The 22,691-nt window shown below is 38.4% G+C and overlaps 2 protein-coding genes across 2 annotated transcripts in view; one reads left to right on the top strand and one right to left on the bottom strand.

Annotated features, from left to right (window-relative positions):
- Positions 1-22,691, top strand: part of LOC134750990 (NADH dehydrogenase [ubiquinone] 1 beta subcomplex subunit 3) — a 519,415-nt gene that overhangs the window by 71,761 nt on the left and 424,963 nt on the right. The gene's annotated exons all lie outside the window — the stretch shown is intronic.
- LOC134751280 (uncharacterized) overlaps positions 1-22,691 on the bottom strand; it is a 223,096-nt gene that overhangs the window by 16,543 nt on the left and 183,862 nt on the right. Inside the window, exons 9-13 of the mRNA XM_063686664.1 lie at positions 16,109-16,275; positions 13,857-13,970; positions 8,047-8,363; positions 6,859-7,236; positions 4,040-4,754 (exon numbers count right to left, since the gene is read on the bottom strand). Of these exons, the coding sequence (XP_063542734.1) occupies positions 4,040-4,754; positions 6,859-7,236; positions 8,047-8,363; positions 13,857-13,970; positions 16,109-16,275 (1,691 nt within the window). The remainder of the gene's footprint in view (positions 1-4,039; positions 4,755-6,858; positions 7,237-8,046; positions 8,364-13,856; positions 13,971-16,108; positions 16,276-22,691) is intronic.

Genomic DNA, 22,691 nt, shown 5'->3' with positions numbered 1-22,691 from the left:
TCCGCCAGAGGCGCCACTAGTTAGTTCTAAAAATATCCGCTATAAAATGTATAGATTGGCGCCACTTGTTAGTTCCGCAATGATCCCCCGCTAGATGGCGCCACTGTGTATGTGTAAGAGCGCCTGTTGTTATTTTCATAGCAAATCCGTTAGATGGCGCCACTTGTGAGTTCCATAGAAATCCGCCAGAGGCCGCCACTAGTTAGTTTGGCAAAGATCCGTGAGATGGCGCCACTTGTTAGTTCCGCAATGATCACCGCTAGAAGGCGCCACTTTGTATGCGAGTTATCGATTCGCTTAATGGTTCTCGATGAAATGTATAGATGTCGCTAGAGTCAGTGGACGTGGAAGTTTTAGTTCCAAAAACATCCGCTACAAAAAGGTATAGATGAGCTGCCGTCCGAGTAGTTCTAAAAAAGTCCGCAGCTAGTTAGGCAAAGATCCGTTAGAGGAAGCTACGTTTCAAAAGTGCGCTAGAAATGTATAGATGTCGCTAGAGTCAGTGGACGTGGAAGTTTTAGTTCCAAAAACATCCGCTACAAAAAGGTATAGATGAGCTGCCGTCCGAGTAGTTCTAAAAAAAGTCCGCAGCTAGTTAGGCAAAGATCCGTTAGAGGAAGCTACGTTTCAAAAGTGCGCTAAGAAATGTATAGATGCCGCTCGTCAGTGGACGCTGCTAGTTAGTTCCAAAAACATCCGCTATGAAATGTATAGTGTAGTACAAGATGCCGCTAATGCCTCGTCAGTGGATACGTACATCTACAGCGTGGGCGCGCAGGTGATCAGGAGTCAAGAAATTCATGGCGCTTGTGTCGTTACGGAAGCCGGGGCGCGTGAAACCACGGGGCATAAACGTGTAAGCGTCGTGGAATTCATGAATTTTACGACGTTTTGATCGCGTGGTTCATGCTCCACGTTGGGTGATTGGATGCATAATAAAATAATGTATTCACTCACTAAACATTTTTATTTAGTCAATAGACTTAAAACTAAATTTATACCATATATATGTAAAATACAAAAATATTATCAAATATTAAAATCTAAAACAAACACGTGTAAAAATTAGAATATAATATCTAACATAAATCTATAAATAAAATATAATATGCATCTATCTCCTTATGTCCTAATGCCAATGTTTGATGTGGTTTTGATGGGATTGGGAATCGCTTGTCATCATAATTCTTTAGAGAGATTTTGTTGACAGTTTGTGAATATAACTGATGACCTTTACTTCGTATAACATTCATGTTCCTATATTGAGGTGGAGCGTTCATTACACAGTTGTAAAAATCCTCACCTCGTACAGTTTTAGCTATGACATATTTTTTTATGCCCTTGATTTTTTTAATAACATTATCCTCTTCCTCTTCCTTCTCTCTACCCCCTATTTCCCCCATAAAAGCATTCTCTGCTTTCTCTATATAATAACATTTGGATCTTATCCCTATAAATTTTGAAATTATTCTCCCACTAACTTCATCCTTCATTTTTCCCAATACATTCTTATTAACTCTAGGTAAAGCGTAAATATTATCAATTTGCAAATCTGATGTATCGAATCTACCTTCTACATCCGGTTTGATATCCTTATAGAAATCATTAGTATTAATGTTATAGATGAATGAGTCTGTATCTGTGTATAATAGCTGTATATTTTCATTATATTTAGGTAGCATGTAATTATAATGGAAATCATACATATGGGTTTTACTTAGTTCTAAGACTGTAAACCCTACATATATAGGCTTATCATACTTTATACTATTTCTAGTCATTTGTATTATCGAGATATCATCACTGATTATGCATGAGCTATGAAAATTAAGACGACCGATTAGAGCGCGCGCACCTAACCGTCTTCCTTGACTCTCCCAAGCACTAACAACTCTAACATCCTGTCGTTTTTCAACGTTTTCCATAGTTTTACCAAAGACTGCATTGTTCATTAATTTATAAAAGTCTTTCTCAAACTTGTTTCTAGACTGTATTCTTTTATCTGTATTGAGATCAATGTACGATTTAAGCCATGGACGTTGAGTAAACTCGAGGATGCGGTGAATTTTTTTTACTTTCAATCCATGTCTTATAGCCTGTAGCAGATTTATATAATGAATTTTATAATTGCTTTTATCTTCTAGTGTAGCTAATAATTTCTTTGTTTTACTCATACCTATCGATGGAACCTTATTTTCAAGACAAAACGGGAGGTCGTTGTGTAAATCATGCAAGCTCGTAGGATACTCTAAATCTACTTCAAAAAAGTAACCCTTATCATTTTCAGGACATAATGTACTCATATCGAAACTGATGATTTCCTCTTGAGACAGCCAGCGAAAACTTCCTGTAGGCAAATACTGGGACATAGCCCATCCATATAAATTATTAGCATCTAAATAAACGATGTAATTGGAAGGTTTATCCGAATCATAATTTTTCATATATTTATTATTTACTACTGCATATTTCCCACAACACTGACTCAGCCCCCCTCGTATTCCAGATGAAATGAATTTTATCATAGATATGTCAGTAAGTAGTTCTAACTCGATTTTAGTATGCTTTAGCATAGAGTCACAGCTGAGTCCGGGGGCGGTATAATAATGAGCCGGGTCAAGCTTATACGTCTTAAGACAAACATCACGGAAGTTCTCAAAAACTTCTGCCAATAACATGACGTCGGTCTTAAGGTAGTGGTCACTATACTCCCCCAGAGTTCCGATATTGAAGGCATCCCAAACATCTCGGGCAAATTGGTAATCCTCATCGGAAATGGGGGAGCTGGCGAGGCTGTTATAGAAGGCAGTCACAGGAGGTAGTGAAGTTTCCTCAAGCTGGGCCCACCCTCGTACATACTCATATGGGAAAACCCCCTTGCGCGTTAGTAAATCTATTTTATCATGAGGGAAATGCGAGGTGATAATGCTAAATTGATTTTTTGGAAGGTTTTGCACTAATGTATCCAATGAGGATGCCATGAATCTAAAAGAGTCTATAAACCTAAGATCTAACTTTAGAACCTCACTCTTTAAACTAAGTGATATAAATTTCTCTTTATTCTGAGGTATAACATTAACATTATCATACTTTTTCAATGATTTAATTATAAAGTGTGAGTCATACCCACTGAAATTATGCATCACTATGGGGATTGCGTTAATAATCTTATAATTTAAGTTGCAGTTAGAATGTGCAGCGCCCCTAAACTCACCTGTGAGGTGACAATGATCACGTACCCTATCATCTCCTAACACACCCCCACAAATATGACAGTTTATAACAGATTGGAATTCTACCTGCTGCTCTCGTGTAAGAGAACGCATAGGTTCTATAGTATTAATCTTGTTTACAAATGGCACTAACTCTGTCTCTAATGATTTAATAAACTCTTTCGCACAGTCCTCACCGCGAAATGTAACATATTTCGATTTTGATTCATCATATGAGCATTTAATAAAATAACCAAAGCTATACGGTTCATGTGACTGATAGTCTAGAGTATATGAGGAAGATTGAGACGGCGAGCATGTAGGTATTATAGGCTTTAATAAAGCCTCGAAATCAGCATACACGACAACTGGTGCTCGTAATTGATTTCGAAAGTTTTTAAACTTTAATATATTATCCCCATCATTTGGTATAATTGTTTTAACATGGGAACAGTCATGTTTTATATGCTGCTTGAATTTAATTTCATTAGAAAAAGGTAAGAGACATCCATCACAAAACCACATCTTATGATGATGTCTTGAAAGCTGCGCGCTTATCAATCTACTTAATTTTTTTATCCAACAAAAGTGTTTCTTCTCACCATCTTCGATTATAAGCATATTTATATGACGGTCGCGTCGTTTTTTCGAATGATACACAGGTCCCGCTATTGACTCCTCAATGATTTCAAATACGTTTACACTTATATTATTCAATACTTCAAAACGTTTAATCCCACTCAATGACATGGGAAAAGACACTCCTTCAAGGTTTAGTATCTCCTTATAGTGGGGATATGATGTGGGGCGATCCACATGTTTATCACCAGGGTAGAGAGCACTAACAACGGCCCACGCAAAGCATGCGTTATCATCATTTTTAACATTAATACAGGCCTTCCTCGCTTGCACCCACTTTGGAAGGGGGATGTACGATGATCCTTGCAAGGGTTGATACTTATTAATATTCACTTCTAGATGCAGCACTTTACTTATAGCCCACCCACTGTCACGTTCTTGAAAGTCTTCAGCCTTGACTCGGATCTCCTCCATAAACGATTGATATATTTTATTTATTTTGCTAGCATCTAATGAAATCACTTTATTCTTAGTATTGAAAGATTTCACCTCCTCCACCTCCTGATCATTATCATTAACCTTTATCCATTTACTGTATCGTCCGAAGAGTTCTAAATTCACCTTAACAGCGCTCTTAACCCTAGAAATGTTCTCCTCTATAAGGTTAATAACTCGCAGGCGTACACTCTCCATGAAATCTTCAGGAGTCAGATATTCATCCTTCGAAAACAGTCTATATGAGATTATCCGGCTCTTGAAAGCGGATGTTACTATTTCCGTATCTCCATCATACATCTCACATTTTAGACTCTGTTTATGCATTGCACTCTTCAGGTGATTATGTAATGACGTGACATCTGTTTCACATATATCACATTTTCGCTTTTTGGAGGTTGATGCGTCATCTTTAGCTCGTAGTGGTAGCTCTTCATCGCTAACTCGACTGCGTTTCTCCCCCAACCGCTGATATGAATTTTCACATTTGGCAGGTATATCTTGCTTTGGAAAGGTCTTATCACGTTTAGAACACGCTGACTTATCCGACTTTAAATGTTTCTTACAGTAAACCACATGTCGAAGCATGTTATCTTTCCGAGTAAAGTTTTGGTTACAATATTCACAAACAATGACCATGTTTACTTTTTACACATCTACATACACTCAGACTGACGAAATTATTATTAGCTGGAAATTATTTACGAGGTACGGGGCGTGCCACGTGACGGCTGACTCGCAGGCAACTGGGCGTGCGTCTGCGGGGCGCGGGGAGCGGGGGACGTGGAAGTGTCTAGAAAGATGACGTAACTCAGGAATGCGGCGGTGAGGTGCGCTGGCACTGCCTGGTACACTCTCACACACACACACACACACACACACACACACACACACACACACACACACACACACACACACACACAAATGTCGCGACGGCAGGTGCAGGACGGCGGGTGCCGCCCACGCACATATTATTATTATTATTGTGATTATTGCATCATCAATCAAAGACAAGTCAAAGAAGAGACTGCATTTTTTTGCTTAAAGAATAATAAGGGTTTATGTTAAAATAAAAAAATTGGTTAGTTATTGATACTTTTTATTTTCATCAATCTATTCAATGAAAATATAGGTATTACACAAAATATCGGCTGCATAACACTTTATTTCAGAGTCGACAATATCGTTTACGTTGCACAAACTACTTATAATATTGCGTGCCTGCTGAATATTGGTGGGGTAATATATCTTGAAATGCTTTTTGAAAAAGTTGAGACGGTTCTCATATGTAGACTTTATCTTGTTCAAGTATCCGATACGTGCGTTAATACACTCCATAACACATTCGATAAGACTCCATTCCATGTGGTTAATCACCAAGGGGTGTAAGTTTGTCATAGATTCATCATCATCGTCACCGTCACATGTGAGTAAAAGCAACGGTACTGGAGAGATACACATCCGAAGACGATCGCACTGAAGCAGCTCTGGCGAAACACTCATTGGGTTATGAAAGTAGTTTCCAATTACATCAACTTTTTCCGCAAACATTGCATTCCATTCTTCACAGGTGAGTTCATATTGTCCATTAAAACTGACACAGGTATCTAATCTGATTTTAGCTTCAATAAACTGCAACTTTAAGTATACATGGATATTTTCAATCAGAGCACTTGCATCAGCAGGACAGCGTTTAAGATTGTAGACACTCTTGCTCAGCTCACAGCAACCGAAACCAACAACATTAGCAGCAGCAGCAGCAGCACCGGAACAATCAATTGACGGTGTGTAAGAAGGTGAAAAAATGTTTGAATAATTCATTTTTTTAATTATTATTTTTTTAAAGCTCCAAGACACGTTTACAAGTGAAGACGGTCAATGGTCTACTGAATGATTTTACGCGTGGTACTGGTGAGTGCGTTGTACTCAAACAGTGAATCACTGATAATGAGACAGTATGCCGTGGTGTTAGCCGGCACATTCCCTTTAAACTCCATTTCCAATTTAATATCAATAGCCCCAGCTCCCGAGTTGAAGCTGTCACACTGTCTTGACGTGTCGATGACTACCAATGGAGATTGTGTCTTGTAATGAGCATAATTTACTTGGGGGCTGGTATGATCACGGTTGTAGTAGGATAGTTGGAAATTGGTAAATGCGTCATATAAAAGCACATAGTTGTTTATTTTAAATTCAGCCGAAAATGAATCGTATGGATAATACTGTGCGTTCAAATACGCCCTGCAATTGGTGAGATTACAATGGTCGAATATACTCATATCTTTGCTCTTGTCGTTCCTACGAGCCGTTTGGAAACCAACAATGAGATAGCGAGGTTTCTCCAGCTGAGTACTGGTCTTGATGCACCAAATATGACGTTCTGAGGCAGGTAGTATGGGGTATTCATACAGCTCCCATGTGCGGAACGCTATCTGAACCGGTATGCTTCTCTCAACATACGACATTAAGCGCAGTTTCTCCTTGTCTGATACTTTTATGACATTATGACTGGCATCCTCCATGTGACACGGGTGATTTCAATCTCACCATTTGGAACCGGCGGTTGCGGTACCGTGTTGGCATCAACGGCTGCTAAATCTAAACAGTTTACATCTGTACTGGCGCGATTCAATATCAACTCGTGTTTCCCATTCATTATAACCTTCTTATAGTCCTCGGCGAAACCCAAGATATGAGATAGTGGTATAGTTACAGTAAACTTGTCATGTATCTTTTTGGCGCCAACTTCCCACCCCGCCGTCTGAAGACTATGATCCATTTCCTTGGTGTAGGAGACTAGTCCCTTCATGGTGGACGTGATACCGCAGTTTCTCGCTTGATCAATCTCCACACCGTTCAATTCATAACGAATGTCTTGAAATAAAAATGCAGCACCATTGTTCACCAGTAGACATCCTTTCTCCACTGTGCCCTCCACTAATATTTGACTCTGACTCGGCAGTAGAATTAGATCTTGACGGTTGATACAAATGTGGATGTTGTCGTTATTTTTGAAAGAGTCATTATACGGAGTGTATGGGTGAAATTCTATACTTTCTATACTATCGTCGAATAACACCTTCTCACCAATGTCTAATATAGATGACGAGGACATACTTTGAAACCGATACTCTGTAAAAATGCACTGTTTTCTCTAGTCAATTTCTTTGGTTGTTGTTGTTGTCGTTTCTGTAGTGACTGGTGCAGCTGTCTCTTGTTAATACGACGATGACGATGAGGACGAAGAGTAGTAGTAGTAGTAGTTCTCTCAACGAGAGCACGATCTCGACTAATTGTAGAGGTGTTGTTACCAGGGCTTTTATTGTTATGAATAATCATTTTACTTTTTACGAATATGCAAACGAAGTGCAATGCTTTCACCTCGAAAATTCACCGTATCACCGTGCTCGTTTACAATGCGCAAACCAATGTTTTGTATGCGAATGTTACTCTTCTTGACAGGCAGATATATAATGTTGGTGGGTTGTTCAATAATTTGATAGCCGGGCGGGACGTCAGGTGAAAACTCGTGTAAAACATGTGACGGCTTGTTGTTTACGAATGAGCCCTCCACAATGTTGCACTCTATTCTTATAGTGTTTGTTATGATTATGTTAATTGTTTTATCCGACCAATGTGCAGTTTTTGCTTTGAGCTTTTTCGGTGAATAACCAAACAGTGACCCTATGCTGTTTGGTTTGTCAAAGTGAATATCATACTTTGGCGAGAAAATCATACACTTGGAGGTATTGTTATTTACCAAGATGTCTGCCACTGCCACCATTCCTTCACCCTCTGACCCTTTAGTCCTCTTTGACATTTCCTCCTTCAACAAGTGTATTATGCTGGAGAGCTCGTATGAACCTTCAGGAATTGCGATTATATCATCCCCATAGTGAAACAGATTATTGCTCTTATCAACATTGGGAATAGTGTTGAAAGTCTTAAAGTACACGAGAGCACACTCGTAAAAACCATCAATGTCCAATTCTAGAGCCGGTTGAAAGTCTACATTCAACACAGGCTCGTTACCGCTCACACTAATTGTGAATGATGTCATAGACATGATGATGATACCTGCTGACGTCTACCACGTTTAATGTAAGAATGAAACTACACATGTAATGCTCATGATATTTATTTAAAACAAACGCTTAGCATTGGTATATAGGAAATCCAAACACAAGTGTCCACAATTTACAGTATTAAATTTCTGCAATCGATTGTAATTATACTCTATTCGCACGTTGCGTTGTTGTTGTTTGACATCATTTATATAATCAATAAACTCTCGAGGTGGCCTCAAATCACCAAAGCTATCAAAATATAGACAATAATCACCCTTTTTCGCATAGGCACACCAATGCGTACCTTCACCCCGCTGAGAGTCCAAATTGATAATACCAGTTTCATAATAGTGAGGTTTCTTTGGGAGATTATCTCGCATGAAAACACCTCTAAAGTAGGGGATTTTCACTCTACGTGCAAATCTCACAATGTCCACATCGGTGAGAGCTTTACCCATTGGGGGTAAATTTAATTTCTTGTTTTTTTTTTTTCATCGCCTCCATTAGCCGGTGTAATGTAGAGTCCCATTCCACGTTTATAAGGTGCTAAATATAAACCTCTACCGACAATCTTGCTTTCGGTATTATTATTATTATTATTTCTGCTCTTTACCATTTCATAAATATTTTTAGCAACAGTGGTAACACCACCGGCCAAAGTTCCCGTGGCGGCTAAAGCACCCAGTAGCGGTATCAAAGCTGGCAGGAAACCGCCTCTCTTGGGTATCGGGATGACTCGCTGTTTGTGTTGTCCCTTGACAATTTTTCCTTTAACAAAATGTTTTGCCGCTTTTACACCCACTTTGAGTAGTGTATTAGTAGTTGTATCCTTCTTTTTCGCAATGTGTTTCTTTACAGCATCACGACTTGCTTTTATGACTTTTGATATGGGAATCATGCCCATACCGTGTTTAACTTTATACTTCATAATCTTATCTACCGCCAACGCGGCAATACGTTCACCAATTGGACGATTGTGGCCACCAAGCCAACGATTTTTAGCAGCTTTGGCCAATAGTAAATCTGCTTGATGTCGTCCCTCCAATGTCTTGTCACGCGAGTAGGCTATATCGTGTAATTTACAAGCTTCGTCAAGCGGATTCACACCGGGATCGTTGCGAGCCAATCTCTCCTTCAATCTAGTACCGGGACCGCAATAATTGTAACCGGGTATGTGCACTTCAAATGGTAGATTATTAATTAAACTATTTATTATACCACCACCGCTACAGCTATTATGAGGTTGCTGTCGTCTACGTCGTTTGGGATTATGTTTAACACTAACCCCACCAATGTGTGTTATCATATCAAGTATCACTACTTGACTGTGCCGGTGATTATAAAGTATGCCTATATATATCTATATAATTTTTATACTTTTGGACATGTGAATGTGTATAAAATACACGTCCTTACGATTTGGTACATCACACTGAAATGAAGCTTAAAAAACAAAACACGTCACTCGCTATTAAAGATTGGAGTGTTGTGCTGGATGACAATGTAAAAGCACATGATCAAAACTCTTTTAAACATGGCTCGTTGCTGGCGAATAACATTAGATGTCTCATCTGTGGACCTTCCAATTGTGGCAAGACAAATGTTTTGTTGTCTCTACTCTTACATCCGAACGGTGTAAAGTTTCATAATGTGTATCTGTATTCGAAATCATTGAATCAACCTAAATACAAGTTTCTGGGTAAAGTTTTAGAGCAGGCGGGTGACATACCGTTTCACACGTACAATGATAAGAGTCAAGTCGTCCCACCGGAAGAAGCCGCCGAGGACAGCGTCATTGTATTTGATGATGTGGCTTTGGAAGATCAAGATGCCATTCGTCAGTACTTTGCAATGGGACGTCATCGTTGGTTGGATTGTTTCTACTTGTGCCAGACATATAGTAGGATACCTAAACAGTTGGTACGTGACAATGCCAATCTTATATTGCTATTCAAGCAGGACGAGTTGAATTTAAAACATTCCTATGACGATCACGTAAACACCGATATGAGTTGGGAAAAGTTTAAGGAAATTTGTCGCGAGTGTTGGCAGAAAAAGTACACTTTTTTAACAATCGACAAGGAGAGAGACATTAACAAGGGTCGATATCGTAAAGGATTTGACGTTTTCATTATTGTATAAAATTTAGTGTCATCTCCGGTTTATTATCAGTTTTATGCGGTCGGCTACTGAGGACGAACCTCTATTAATTTACATTAGCAATGGTGCACTTGTACTAAAAAAGAAGAAGAAGAAGAAGAAGAAGACATGTTTGGTAACAAAAAGTTGAAACGGAAACTCGTAGACTCCATTGAGAGTGTAAAGAGAAAAGTAAAAGCGTTGCGAGCAGATAAGACGTCGCTCGACACTTCGCTAGCGCAAACCTTTGAACCAATTACAAAACCGCTCAATGTTTTGATGAATAAAGCTTTAGAGTCAAAGGGTAATAATAAGAATGATAATGGTGACAATGCCAAACCCACAGTAATGAATTACCCTCATCATCCTCATCCTCCCTTGATAAATACCTCCACACCATTACCACAAGGATCACGTAAAAGGAAATATCTAATCAAAACCGAAGAGCCCAATAGTAAACTACTCAAGTACAGTAATAATCTTTAAAAAAAAAACACAACAGTTTGCTGTTGATGATGATGATTATGATTCTAATGATTTTAATGATGATGATGATGATGAAGAAGAAGAAGATGATGGAACAAAAACAGAGGGAGATGAAAAGCTTACGAGTAGCGATAATGATGATGATATGAAGTCGGCTCTTGACATTGACGCCGATGAAGGTGGTGGTGGTAATAATAGTAGTATTGATGATCTACAAAACAAATATATTAAACATCTTATTAAAACGCCAAAAATACCATTTGGTGTTTATCTCGAGGATGATAAAATGCATATTGGTAATAGTCGAGTTAAAATCATTGATGACGTGTTACATGTTAAACATTTACGATTCAACATGACTCCTGGACTGTTGGAACTCATCTTTAAAAGACTACCAAACAAGCATATTGTTTCGAGAAAAGATGTAGAGGATTACAATAAGATTTTAGACATGACAAACGCTCATCGTAGAGGATTCTCACCAAACGGTCAATTGAGTGGAGATAGAAGTTTAAAGTATCAACGCTACATTAAACAACTACAAGAATCAAAGAAACATAAAGGAGGTGGATGTTTGAACTCTGGTAAAAGGGATTTATTAACAACTAAAACTTTTTATCCGAAAACTGATTACATCTATTGGGATGATCCAAACGAACTGGTGAGTCGTTTACAGCTTTTGATAGCATCACAGAGTGCTGGCAACACCTCTCATTCGAACGAGATCAATGCAATCGTTGAGGAACTGACTGAGAGCGGTATAGTTTTAAAGTAAGAAAACTGACCCTCTTCTGTTGGCTGTTTTTTTTTTAAACCTGTTATCTAATAAAACAGACCTGTTTTGTATCCAAGCCTCCCCACACGTACACGCCCCTTGTTATAAATACGGATGAGGACTCTCTCCATGGTTCACTTTCACAATGCCTCTTAACAAGTTTGGACAATACTTGGGTAGCGAATCTACAATCCGTGACGACATAAAAGTGGAACGAGATTTGGTAAATTTTGAAAATAGACGAGTGGCGGGAATTCACAAGTCTTTTCTCAAAACTGATGCCATATGTAGAGCTGAACTAGATGAACAAGTGGTATTTTTAAACGCAAAGCTAAAGGCAAATGTTAAAGATTTAAAAGATTTACGGTTCAAGTTTGAAAAATTATCACAAAGAATTTCTACACCACAACCACAAACACCATCGGAAGCGGCAGCGTTTCCAGGAAAGCGTATTATATTGAAGAAAAATGAGTAAAGCTCAAGTAGTCGACGAGATACATAAGTATGCGAGAAAAACATTTCCACGTCGTCGATTCGTTCAGAGGGGGCTCGATGACACGTGGCAGATTGATCTAATTGATATGCAAAAGTACTCCAAGTATAATAACAACTATAAATACATTCTAGTGTGTATTGATACCTTTTCAAAGTACGCTTGGATGCAACCGCTAAAATCTAAAAGCGCTGAACATGTTACAAAGGCAATGAGCAGAATTTTGAGTCAAGTCGGCAGAAAGCCCAAGAATATTCAATCAGATGATGGGAAAGAGTTTTTCAATGTCAAATTTCAATTGCTCATGAATCGTCATCACATCAATCACTACTCTACCTATAGTGCGATGAAAGCTTCCATAGTGGAAAGACTAATTAGAACCTTAAAACATTGGATTTGGAAACAATTTAGCTTGAATGGTTCATACAAATGGCTACAACTGATAAGCCAAGTGGGATATTGTTACAACAACAAACTGCACCGCACTATCGGTATGGCGCCGGCGAGTGTGAATAAAAACAACTCTAAACAGTTGTTACATAAAGTCTACAATCACATTAAAATCAAACCTCGTGCCAAGTTCAAGGTGGGTCAACATGTGAGAATTAGTAAATATAAATCCACTTTCGCCAAAGGCTACATAGGCAATTGGACTACGGAGATATTTACAATAACTAAAGTGCAAACTACGAATCCAGTGACATATTTACTTCAAGACGCTAATCACCAACCCATCTCTGGATGTTTCTACGAACAAGAGTTGCAGAAAACTAAACACAATGACATTTATCTAGTGGAAAAAGTTTTGAAACGTCGTGGAAATAAAGTGTATGTAAAATGGCTCGGCTTAAATGAAAAGAGTTGGATAGATAAAGATAACATTGTCTAAGTTTTCCTTTTTCTCAATAAATATTTATCTACTATAAGTCAATGAGGTTTCATTCAATAAAAACATCTCTATATATATATATTTATTTTATAATTGTGTAGTACCTATTTATACATTCGGAGCGAGCTAGCAATTTAAAATTAAACAATTAGAATGGGAAAAAAAAAACATCTATATCTGTACGAGGACTCTTACACACATTCATAATCACCGGAAGCTATTATGTTCGGACCTACCACACAAAATATAACATTGATCAAACAATTAAAAGATTTCATATTGAACACTGCACGTGAAAAAAGTTCCGCTTTAACACCGCCTAATAACACAATCCAGTCTTGATAGTTGATTTGAGCGTCTTCTACAATCTCTTCCACTGTATCGTTTAAATCATACCACATTACAATTAACCAGTAAACATGACAATCGTCTGCATGGTGACCTTCGAAATATATACGTTTCAACAATTTCGCTACTTCCCCTCTAAATGTGTGTAATACCATGGGCAGGCGCCATCTTTTAATCAGAGTATTGTCCTCGAACGCTTTTAGCCACTTGATTTTCATTTCATCACTGCTGCTGCTGCTGCTGCTGCTGCTGCTGGTATCGCTCTCGGTATCGCAGCAGTACATGGCCCCATCGTCTTGTGCTTTTGTTGTTGTTGTCATCGGTTGTGCTGCTGCTGCTGCTGCTGGTGGCGATTGAGAAGTGGAACTGCTACAGCCACTGCCGCCGACGCCGCCGCCGCCTGCTTTAATGGTGGACAACCAGCACTGGCAGCACCAAGTGGTGGTGGTGGTGGTGGTGTTGGTACCGTCAGTCGTGTCAGCTGCAGCTGGGGAAGATATAATACAAAATATTGTAATTATTGATATTAAGCAAGTGTAAAAGTGATAGATTTTCAAATTACATAGAACAGAGTTGAAATACTCAACATGTTAGTAAAACTTGTATATAATTGAAATAAAAACTTACATTTGGTATGTGATGAAGCTTGCAGATCCATCGTTATTGACTATAACGCGATATTCGTTGTGACACTGTAGTAGTAGTAGTAGTAGAATATGGTAGTAAGATGACTGTTTTATAAAAATATAGTTTACGAATCGCGAGCTCAAACGACACCGTACGGCGGGACGTGGCGTGAGGTTGGCTGGCCGACAACAACTGGTCGAGAGAATAACTTGCGTCATGCGCCGGGTGTCTAGACGCATGACGTAATCATGGAATGCGTACGCGGCTGAGTGGGCGTAGGGGGCGGGGTGTCTGGGTGCATACCTCATTTGCACGTGTCACTGCTGTGATGCCACATTCCGACATTCCAGTAGGACTCGCTGCGAATTTCACACAACGCCTAGTCCTACTATGATTCTGCTGCTGCTGCTCACATATAGTCTCGAAATTTGAACCTGTTATACAGTGACGAGGTGGCCTAAGGGTTCATCATCATGAATGAGAGACGTTAGCCCGGTTAGCTAAAGAATAGCGCCGGTTCGAATCCGACCTTAGCCACTGAGCATGGATGCGCCACCCCGTCACTTTTTTGTTTTTTTTTTCCTTTATAACTTAGCTTACAAAGTGTACTCAGTGCTGCTAGCGCCATCTATACATTTCTTAGCGCACTTTTGAAACGTAGCTTCCTCTAACGGATCTTTGCCTAACTAGCTGCGGACTTTTTTAGAACTACTCGGACGGCAGCTCATCTATACCTTTTTGTAGCGGATGTTTTTGGAACTAAAACTTCCACGTCCACTGACTCTAGCGACATCTATACATTTCTTAGCGCACTTTTGAAACGTAGCTTCCTCTAACGGATCTTTGCCTAACTAGCTGCGGACTTTTTTAGAACTACTCGGACGGCAGCTCATCTATACCTTTTTGTAGCGGATGTTTTTGGAACTAAAACTTCCACGTCCACTGACTCTAGCGACATCTATACATTTCATCGAGAACCATTAAGCGAATCGATAACTCGCATACAAAGTGGCGCCTTCTAGCGGTGATCATTGCGGAACTAACAAGTGGCGCCATCTCACGGATCTTTGCCAAACTAACTAGTGGCGCCTCTGGCGGATTTCTATGGAACTCACAAGTGGCGCCATCTAACGGATTTGCTATGAAAATAACAACAGGCGCTCTTACACATACACAGTGGCGCCATCTAGCGGGGATCATTGCGGAACTAACAAGTGGCGCCATCTATACATTTTATAGCGGATATTTTTAGAACTAACTAGTGGCGCCTCTGGCGGACTTTTATGGAACTAGCAAGTGGCGCCATCTAGCGGATCTTTGCCAAACTAACTAGTGGCGCCATCTGACGGATCTTTGCCAAACTAACTAGTGGCGCCCCCTAGCGGAAAAGTTTTGGTCTAGAACGGGAGGAGGAGGAGGGGCTAGAACCGGCACAAACTAACTACTTATACTTTTACTACTACTCTCGCTCTTTACTAGGTCACTTTACTCACCCGATATACTAAAATGTCTTAGTCTGTAGTACTCCTCCTCTAGCGCAGTATTGGGCAAAGACGCCACTCTAGCCCTTTTCTGAGGCAACCCCTGTAGTTGTGTCTTTGACTCAGTAATGGTCACATTACTCACCAGTTATACTAAAATGCCTGTCTGCAGTCCCCTTCCTCGACCCCAGTATTGGGCATAGACGCCACTCGCGCCCTTTGTTGAGATAGTCACTATAGTTGTCACACCTTACTCACTCGTTCTACTAAAATGCCTCAGTCTATGGTACTCCTTGACCCCAGTATTGGGCAGAGATGCCACTCGTGCCCTTTACTGGGGAAAGCTGAGCTGTCACTCTTAGGTCGGGTTGCACCAAACCGTCTGTCACCGTTTTAGCGTTCGCTAAATTTTATTGTATGGGAAATTTCATAGTTCTCTGCTGCTTGACGTTGATCAACCTGTTAATTGTGGTTGGTGCAACTGGCCCTTACACCCATTAATGGTCACATGACTTACCCGTTATACTAAAATGCCTGAGTCTGTAGTACTCCTCCTCCACCCCAGTATTGGGCATAGACGCCACTCGCGCCCTTTGCTGGGGCAGCCCCAGTAGTTGACGCTCGCCCGTTCGCGATCGCGCTGCCTTGACCGACTGCGACCGGGCATGATGCGGGCTGCCGTACCTGAAGATGAAATGTTTAAATTATTTATACCTACTACTTAAGCTTTTATCGCTAACTGTACTTTTCTTTCACCAGTAGGCCTAGGAGGGGCGCGACAGTATATCGCATACGAGATACTAGACTACCAATTCCTCTCTAATTAATATGTACTGTGCTAGGTCTACAGGCAACTTATACTCATCGAGACACTATAACAAACCCAAACACAATTAGGTTGCGTTGTTTTATCACAGAGTTCTTATGGCCACCTCCTGTGTCCATCATCAGATCAGCTCGATGGTATCATAATATTGCATTGTCACCATAATGTTAATCGATGATGGTTATATTTTAAGGGGCCCACTGACTGTCAGTCCGCCGGACGATATCGGCCTGTCAGTTTTTCGGAACTGTCAAATTTTTGTTCTAACTGACAGGCCGATATCGTCCGGCGGACTGATAGTCAGTGGGCCCCTTTAGCTTGCAAGATTTGACTCGAACATAGATACATACAAATATTGCAAGTTCAATAAAAGTTTATAATATATATACATATATATAAGTTACTCAATATAATTTATCTTTATTATTTATAAAATAGGAAGTTTAAATTTAATTTTAGCATCTGGCTTAGTCCAATCAAATATTTGTTAAGTATATTTCATGTAAAGTCTGCCAACATTCCAACAAACACGTTGAATTTGAAACCCCAAGGTTATTTTTTTCAGACACAATAATGTTTTAATTAAGTTATTTTGTCGTGACAAGACCATGAAATCCATTGTATTCATGGCCTTGCCGTAGTCGAGTAATTAATAATAAAATAAGTAAACGGTTCAAACTTTGTTCAACTATTTGTTTAAAGGGAGCAAAGTTATTGTTTACCCGTCGTTGTAATATTGAGACTCGAGCAAGCGAAATAGTCCAAAACAAAGGAAGTAGAATGTTGAGCGTTGCCCCGTTAATGGCCCGGAACACTTTGCTGCGAAAATACAAATTTATCACAGCCACTTAATATAATAAATGCGAAAGTAAGTGTCTCTCAGTCTGTTACCTTTTCAAGATTTAACCGCTGAACCGATTTGGTAGAAAAATAGTATGGAAATAGTTTGTGGCCCGGAAAAGTACATAGAATAGTTTTATGAATCATCATTATTATTCCATGCAGATGAAGTCGCGGGCAGATCTATGTGGATCTATGCTAGTACTATATAAAACATAACAAATGCAAATTAAGTAAGTTTGGTGCCCGTTGCTGTCGAAACAGCCGGACCATGGTGCAGCGAGGCGTCCGAATTGTTCAGAGAACTGGGTCGGCGGCTGAGAGAGGGGGAGCGATCCCCGATCTGGGTCTTGGCTTGTCCAACAAGTCTCCATTGCCATACAGCGCAGCAACGCTGCGAGTGTGATGGGGACTTTTGGACCAGGCATGCCACAGAACGGGTCTTAGGTTAGTTAAATAGTTTTAAATTTGTGTTTGTAAAATAGTATTGTAATGTAATTATGATGACATTTAATTAAGTAATACTTTTAAATAAATATCATTCAAAATCATCCTTGATAAGTTAATTATAGAATTAAGTATTCTTGCAAATAAAGAATCTTTATCTTATCTTTATCTTTAACACGAGGATACAACTAAAAAATAGCATCACTACATATGTAGTATAATACAAAGTCGCTTTCCACTGTCTGTCTGTCCCTATGTATGCTTAGATCTTTAAAACTACGCAACGGATTTTGATGCGGTTTTTCACCTATCAATAGAGTAATTCTTGGGGAAGGTTTTAGTGCATAATTTTTAAAGGTTTTGTGTAACCCGTGCGAAGCCGGGGCGGGTCGCTAGTCAACTTATAAAGCATCAAAATTCAGTTTTCCACACTAATGTCAAAGAGTAAAGAGAACCATTTCGAGCTTCCGTAATCATACTGAAAAAATAATGTAATTTAAAATAACTAACTTAGTCGTACTTTATCGCATTTTGTCGCTCGCTACTCTCCCGCAGGCTTTTACGAGCGGTTTTTGATATTAAGCCATAATTATGTACTTCGGTTGAGGAGACATTGCACACAGTATAAGTAATATACCTACCCAGTACAGGATTTACAATAATTCATTAAAAATCAAATTTTTAATCGTTTAACTGAAACAAACGTATTATATACAATATATTCTCCTTTATACACAAACGCAAACATTTGTCAAAATGTTCAACAACATTGTACAGTAAAAAATCTTTGACAACGTCTTTTTGGGCCATCCTATATAGCCACAAAGTACTACAAATCTTACGAATTAATTATCAATATGTTATCATGTTGTTACATGTATATATATATGAGTGAACGTTCATTTAATCGAAACTAGATTTTGATAAACATTAATTTTTTAAAGGTTAAAGTAATAATTATAAGCTAATAGTGGCTCTGTCTGTGAACTGTAGACCTTGCGAGCATAGCTTAAAGCTAAATAAATATGGCTCCGCCGTTTAGAATAAATCTAGAAAATTCAAATGACAAAAACATATATTTTTTTATAGACGAAATTTGGCTACTTATCCTCAAGTAAAAACTAAATAGGTACCGACTAAACCAGCGATACAAACTTTCTGCGTTTTTGCCATTTATTCTGTAATGTCTCAAAAAGAAAAATCTCTTATGATATCGATACGACTATTTGTGTAGGCTGTGCGGGATATCACGACTACGCCATTAAAATAAAAACCAAAAACGTGATAGACTGATCTGGTCACTTTCATGAGAATCGGTTGAGAATTGCGACCTGTAGAGGAGAACATCCGGACATACCATAGAGTAACATATACTAGAGCGGTACTGTCATAGTAAATTTTGTAACCCCAGTAAATTCACTGCCATCTGTCGACACACTTTAAAACTAAAAATGAAGATTTATAAAAATACGATAAAATGTATTTAAATATGGATAAATGTTTTTTTTTATTTGCATTAATTATTTTTATGTTTTTGACCCATGTTCTTTCACTGATATGCGTTAAAGTTGTTAAATAACAAACGAAACCGTCAACGCCATCTATACGACAGTTGGCCAAAGCTAGTAGCGCCCTCTGAACGAGAATCAAATTTTCTTGATTTTCGAGGCACGTTTTTTCCTTAGACTGTATCTATCTATAACGGAGTTATATCTATCTTTGGACATACGAAAGCAAAATGCCCGAGTCAAAAGTAGCTTCGCTACGCTTCGGTCAATAAATTTAACTTCATAAAAACCCATTTAGAAACGGTTTAATAATAAATATATTAATAACGGGTCACTCACGTATTTTAAGTCGAAAAACGCTCGACATCCCGTCGTCATCTGCGCCGGTCCGTCACCGTCAACGCAAGCTTCTGATGATACTACTCGGTACGGAGTGAAACATGTCGAGCGTTTTTCGACTTAAAATACATGAGTGACCCGTTATAAATATATTTAATATGTCTGTGTCTCATGGAAGTTTTGTTATTAAAATGGTTTAATAATACTTATACTGCGACAACGTAAGGCGTATGACGCGACCTCCTCCATAAGCAAATTTTACACCATTAACTTCCTAAACATCGTATCTGATTTAATTCTGTCATTGTAAACTGCCTTACATTGTACACAATAGAGTTCAATTTAGGGAAACAGTGAATTAAGAAATGTGTAGTACAGTAAATTATTTATTCAAACTTGGAAGCAATTTAGATCTCAATTAACGGCTCTTTTGAAGGCTTTGTGGGACTTTGAGTGGATACGACATGAATACAGTGTTTCATGATCAAAGGGCGTAATGTGGCTTCAAAAATAATGTATACAGGGTGGATGAAGTGGTAAATCTCTTAGTTGGGGGTGATAATCGATCCATTAACATTACTCTAAAGTCTAAAGCAAGGTTTGCGACGACGATTTTGGTCGTGAAAAGGAGAAACGTCTGATGTGACATTACACAAATATTACAAATCATTATTTTTATATGAAAGGCCGGGGTAAATGCCACTATGGATTATTGCATCTATTTTATTAGGATAGTTCTTTTTATTAGGATTCCGTACCCAAAGGGTAAAAACGGGCCTCTATTACTATGACTCCGCTGTCTGTCTGTCTGTCTGTCTGTCCGTCTGTTACCAGGCTGTATCTCATGAACCGTGATAGCTAGACAGTTGAATTTTTTTTAAACAACGTGAGTAACAAGAGCTCCCGTCATCTAATGATAGAAGCATATAAGCTGCTTGGAAAATGAGACGTAAGTAACATAATGGGCGTTCCGACCGTATTCGAGAAGTAACGAAATAGACATAAAGCCCCATAGTTTCTAAGCCCCTCGTTGAGCTCTGTCAACCTTACTCACCGGCAGGAACAACACTATGAGTAGGGTCTAGTGTTATTTGGCTGCGTTTTTCTGTAAGGTCTTCCTTGTGGAAGTGGAAGGTGTGTAAAGAGGTCCTTCCCCAGTTGAGGTCTGCCCTACCACACAAAGCGAGATGACATTCTTAGTGCCCATACCTATTATGTTCATAGTTTTATAGCTGCATTTATCCCGATTGAGCTTAATCTGAATTCAAATTTATTGGACAGTCAATTTAGACCTCAGCTATCAATGCTAGCATTCATTAATTTCATTTACATTTTCACTAAGTGCGCATTTGCAAGCAAAGGATGTCTCATTTTTTTTTTTAAATTTTATGATTTCTAATTTAGCTAGAATTTATGCGTAGCTTATCCATGTATTAATTGGATTTTTAGGGTTCCCTACCCAAAGGGTAAAAACGGGACCCTATTACTAAGACTCCGCTGTCCGTCTGTCTGTCACCAGGCTGTATCTCATTAACTGTGATAGCTATAGGCAGTTTAAATTTTCACAGATGATGTATATCTGTTGCCGCTATAACAACAAATCCTAAAAAGTAGAACCCTCGGTGCGCGAGTCCGACTCGCACTTGGCCGGTTTTTAATACATCTTTAAAATACTAACTACTTCTAAGTAGGTAGGTACATGACCGTACGTGAATGGTTCGAAATCTTAATAAAAAATATGTTTGTATACCGTATGTACAGAATGTAAGTATGTATTGTTATTATTTTTATATACCTACATAAGTGTATATTTAGAACAAAGTTTTATTGTTTACAATTATTTGATATTGTGTTTCATATTTCATCACAAATCCTACAATCCTGCACCAACTAAGTACAAGTTTCTGTTTGGCCCAATGCAATGGTTGCTTGGTAGATTAATGTCAAGGAATGTAAGTCATTAATTTCCCCATTCGTACAATTTTATATCTTGCAATACATTTTAAATAAATAAATCATCGCGTAGGTATGTGGTATAAAATATTCAAAATCAATTCCTTCCCTTCCCATACATTGTAACTAATTTATTTGTCCCACCCCGTAATCCATCTACAGCGTAATACACCGTGTTGCCACATAATAACCTAATCTGTATAATTTACGAGGGCATCTCCGGGCGCGGATTATACATCGTGGGTCTGAATAAGCTGACATATTTTTATGGCCAATTGGAATTAACATTTATCACGGGATATGAGTCAGGAAACTTAGGAACTTAGGAACCACGAGATATTTTGATATTTTTTTACCATTGTTTCTTCAGCCATAATCTTTAGGGCCATTGCCAAATATTCCGTTGTATACTTATAGAGTTCCTAATCCTAAATACGTATTTTGATAAAACACTGTTAATTTATCAAACTCAATTGTCAAAACATTTTACTGACAAAACGCCATTGTAGTTATTACAAAACTACCATACCATATCATCAATTTAAAAGAGTTGTAAAAACCACTTTGACTAAGAAAGCCTATTATAAAATATCAGATTATTTAACTGATAAAAATGTTTGGACTGATTGTGATATTGTAGCGTCAAGAGTAGATACTAAGTCTGTATAAGTGTTAATTATTATTACTAATAGTACTCGTATGTAATAATAATATAATGTATACGGACACAAGTGTATCTTGTATACCTATGTGGGAAATACACAACAAACACATCCATATACAAAAAGAGCACTTTTGTAACAGCTATTCGAGTATTCAATAACCTTCCAGCTGATATCAAGGCACTTGAAGGTAACCGATTCAGGGTAAGGTTGAAAAACTGGCTACTAGAAAAAACAATTTATAGTTTGAAAGAATATTTTAAATATTAATTGGAATGTAATTAATTTGTAAATATCTTTGCATGTTATTTTAAGTTTAGTTCATAAGATACTTAAGTATTGCATACCCGAAATGGGTAACTGTTGAAACCAATTGTAATTGTATCATGATTAACACCTACAAATGTACACAGTACTGCAATAAATCATTCTTATTCTTATTCTTATTCTTATAAATAATTAAATTAAATTAAAATAAATGCGAAGTAATCAAAAACAAATGATTACCTACATTAGATATTAAAA

The sequence above is a fragment of the Cydia strobilella genome, chromosome 21, assembly GCF_947568885.1.
Source record: "Cydia strobilella chromosome 21, ilCydStro3.1, whole genome shotgun sequence".
NCBI classification, from domain to species: domain Eukaryota; kingdom Metazoa; phylum Arthropoda; class Insecta; order Lepidoptera; family Tortricidae; genus Cydia; species Cydia strobilella.
This window is presented reverse-complemented; position numbering and strand designations above follow the sequence as displayed.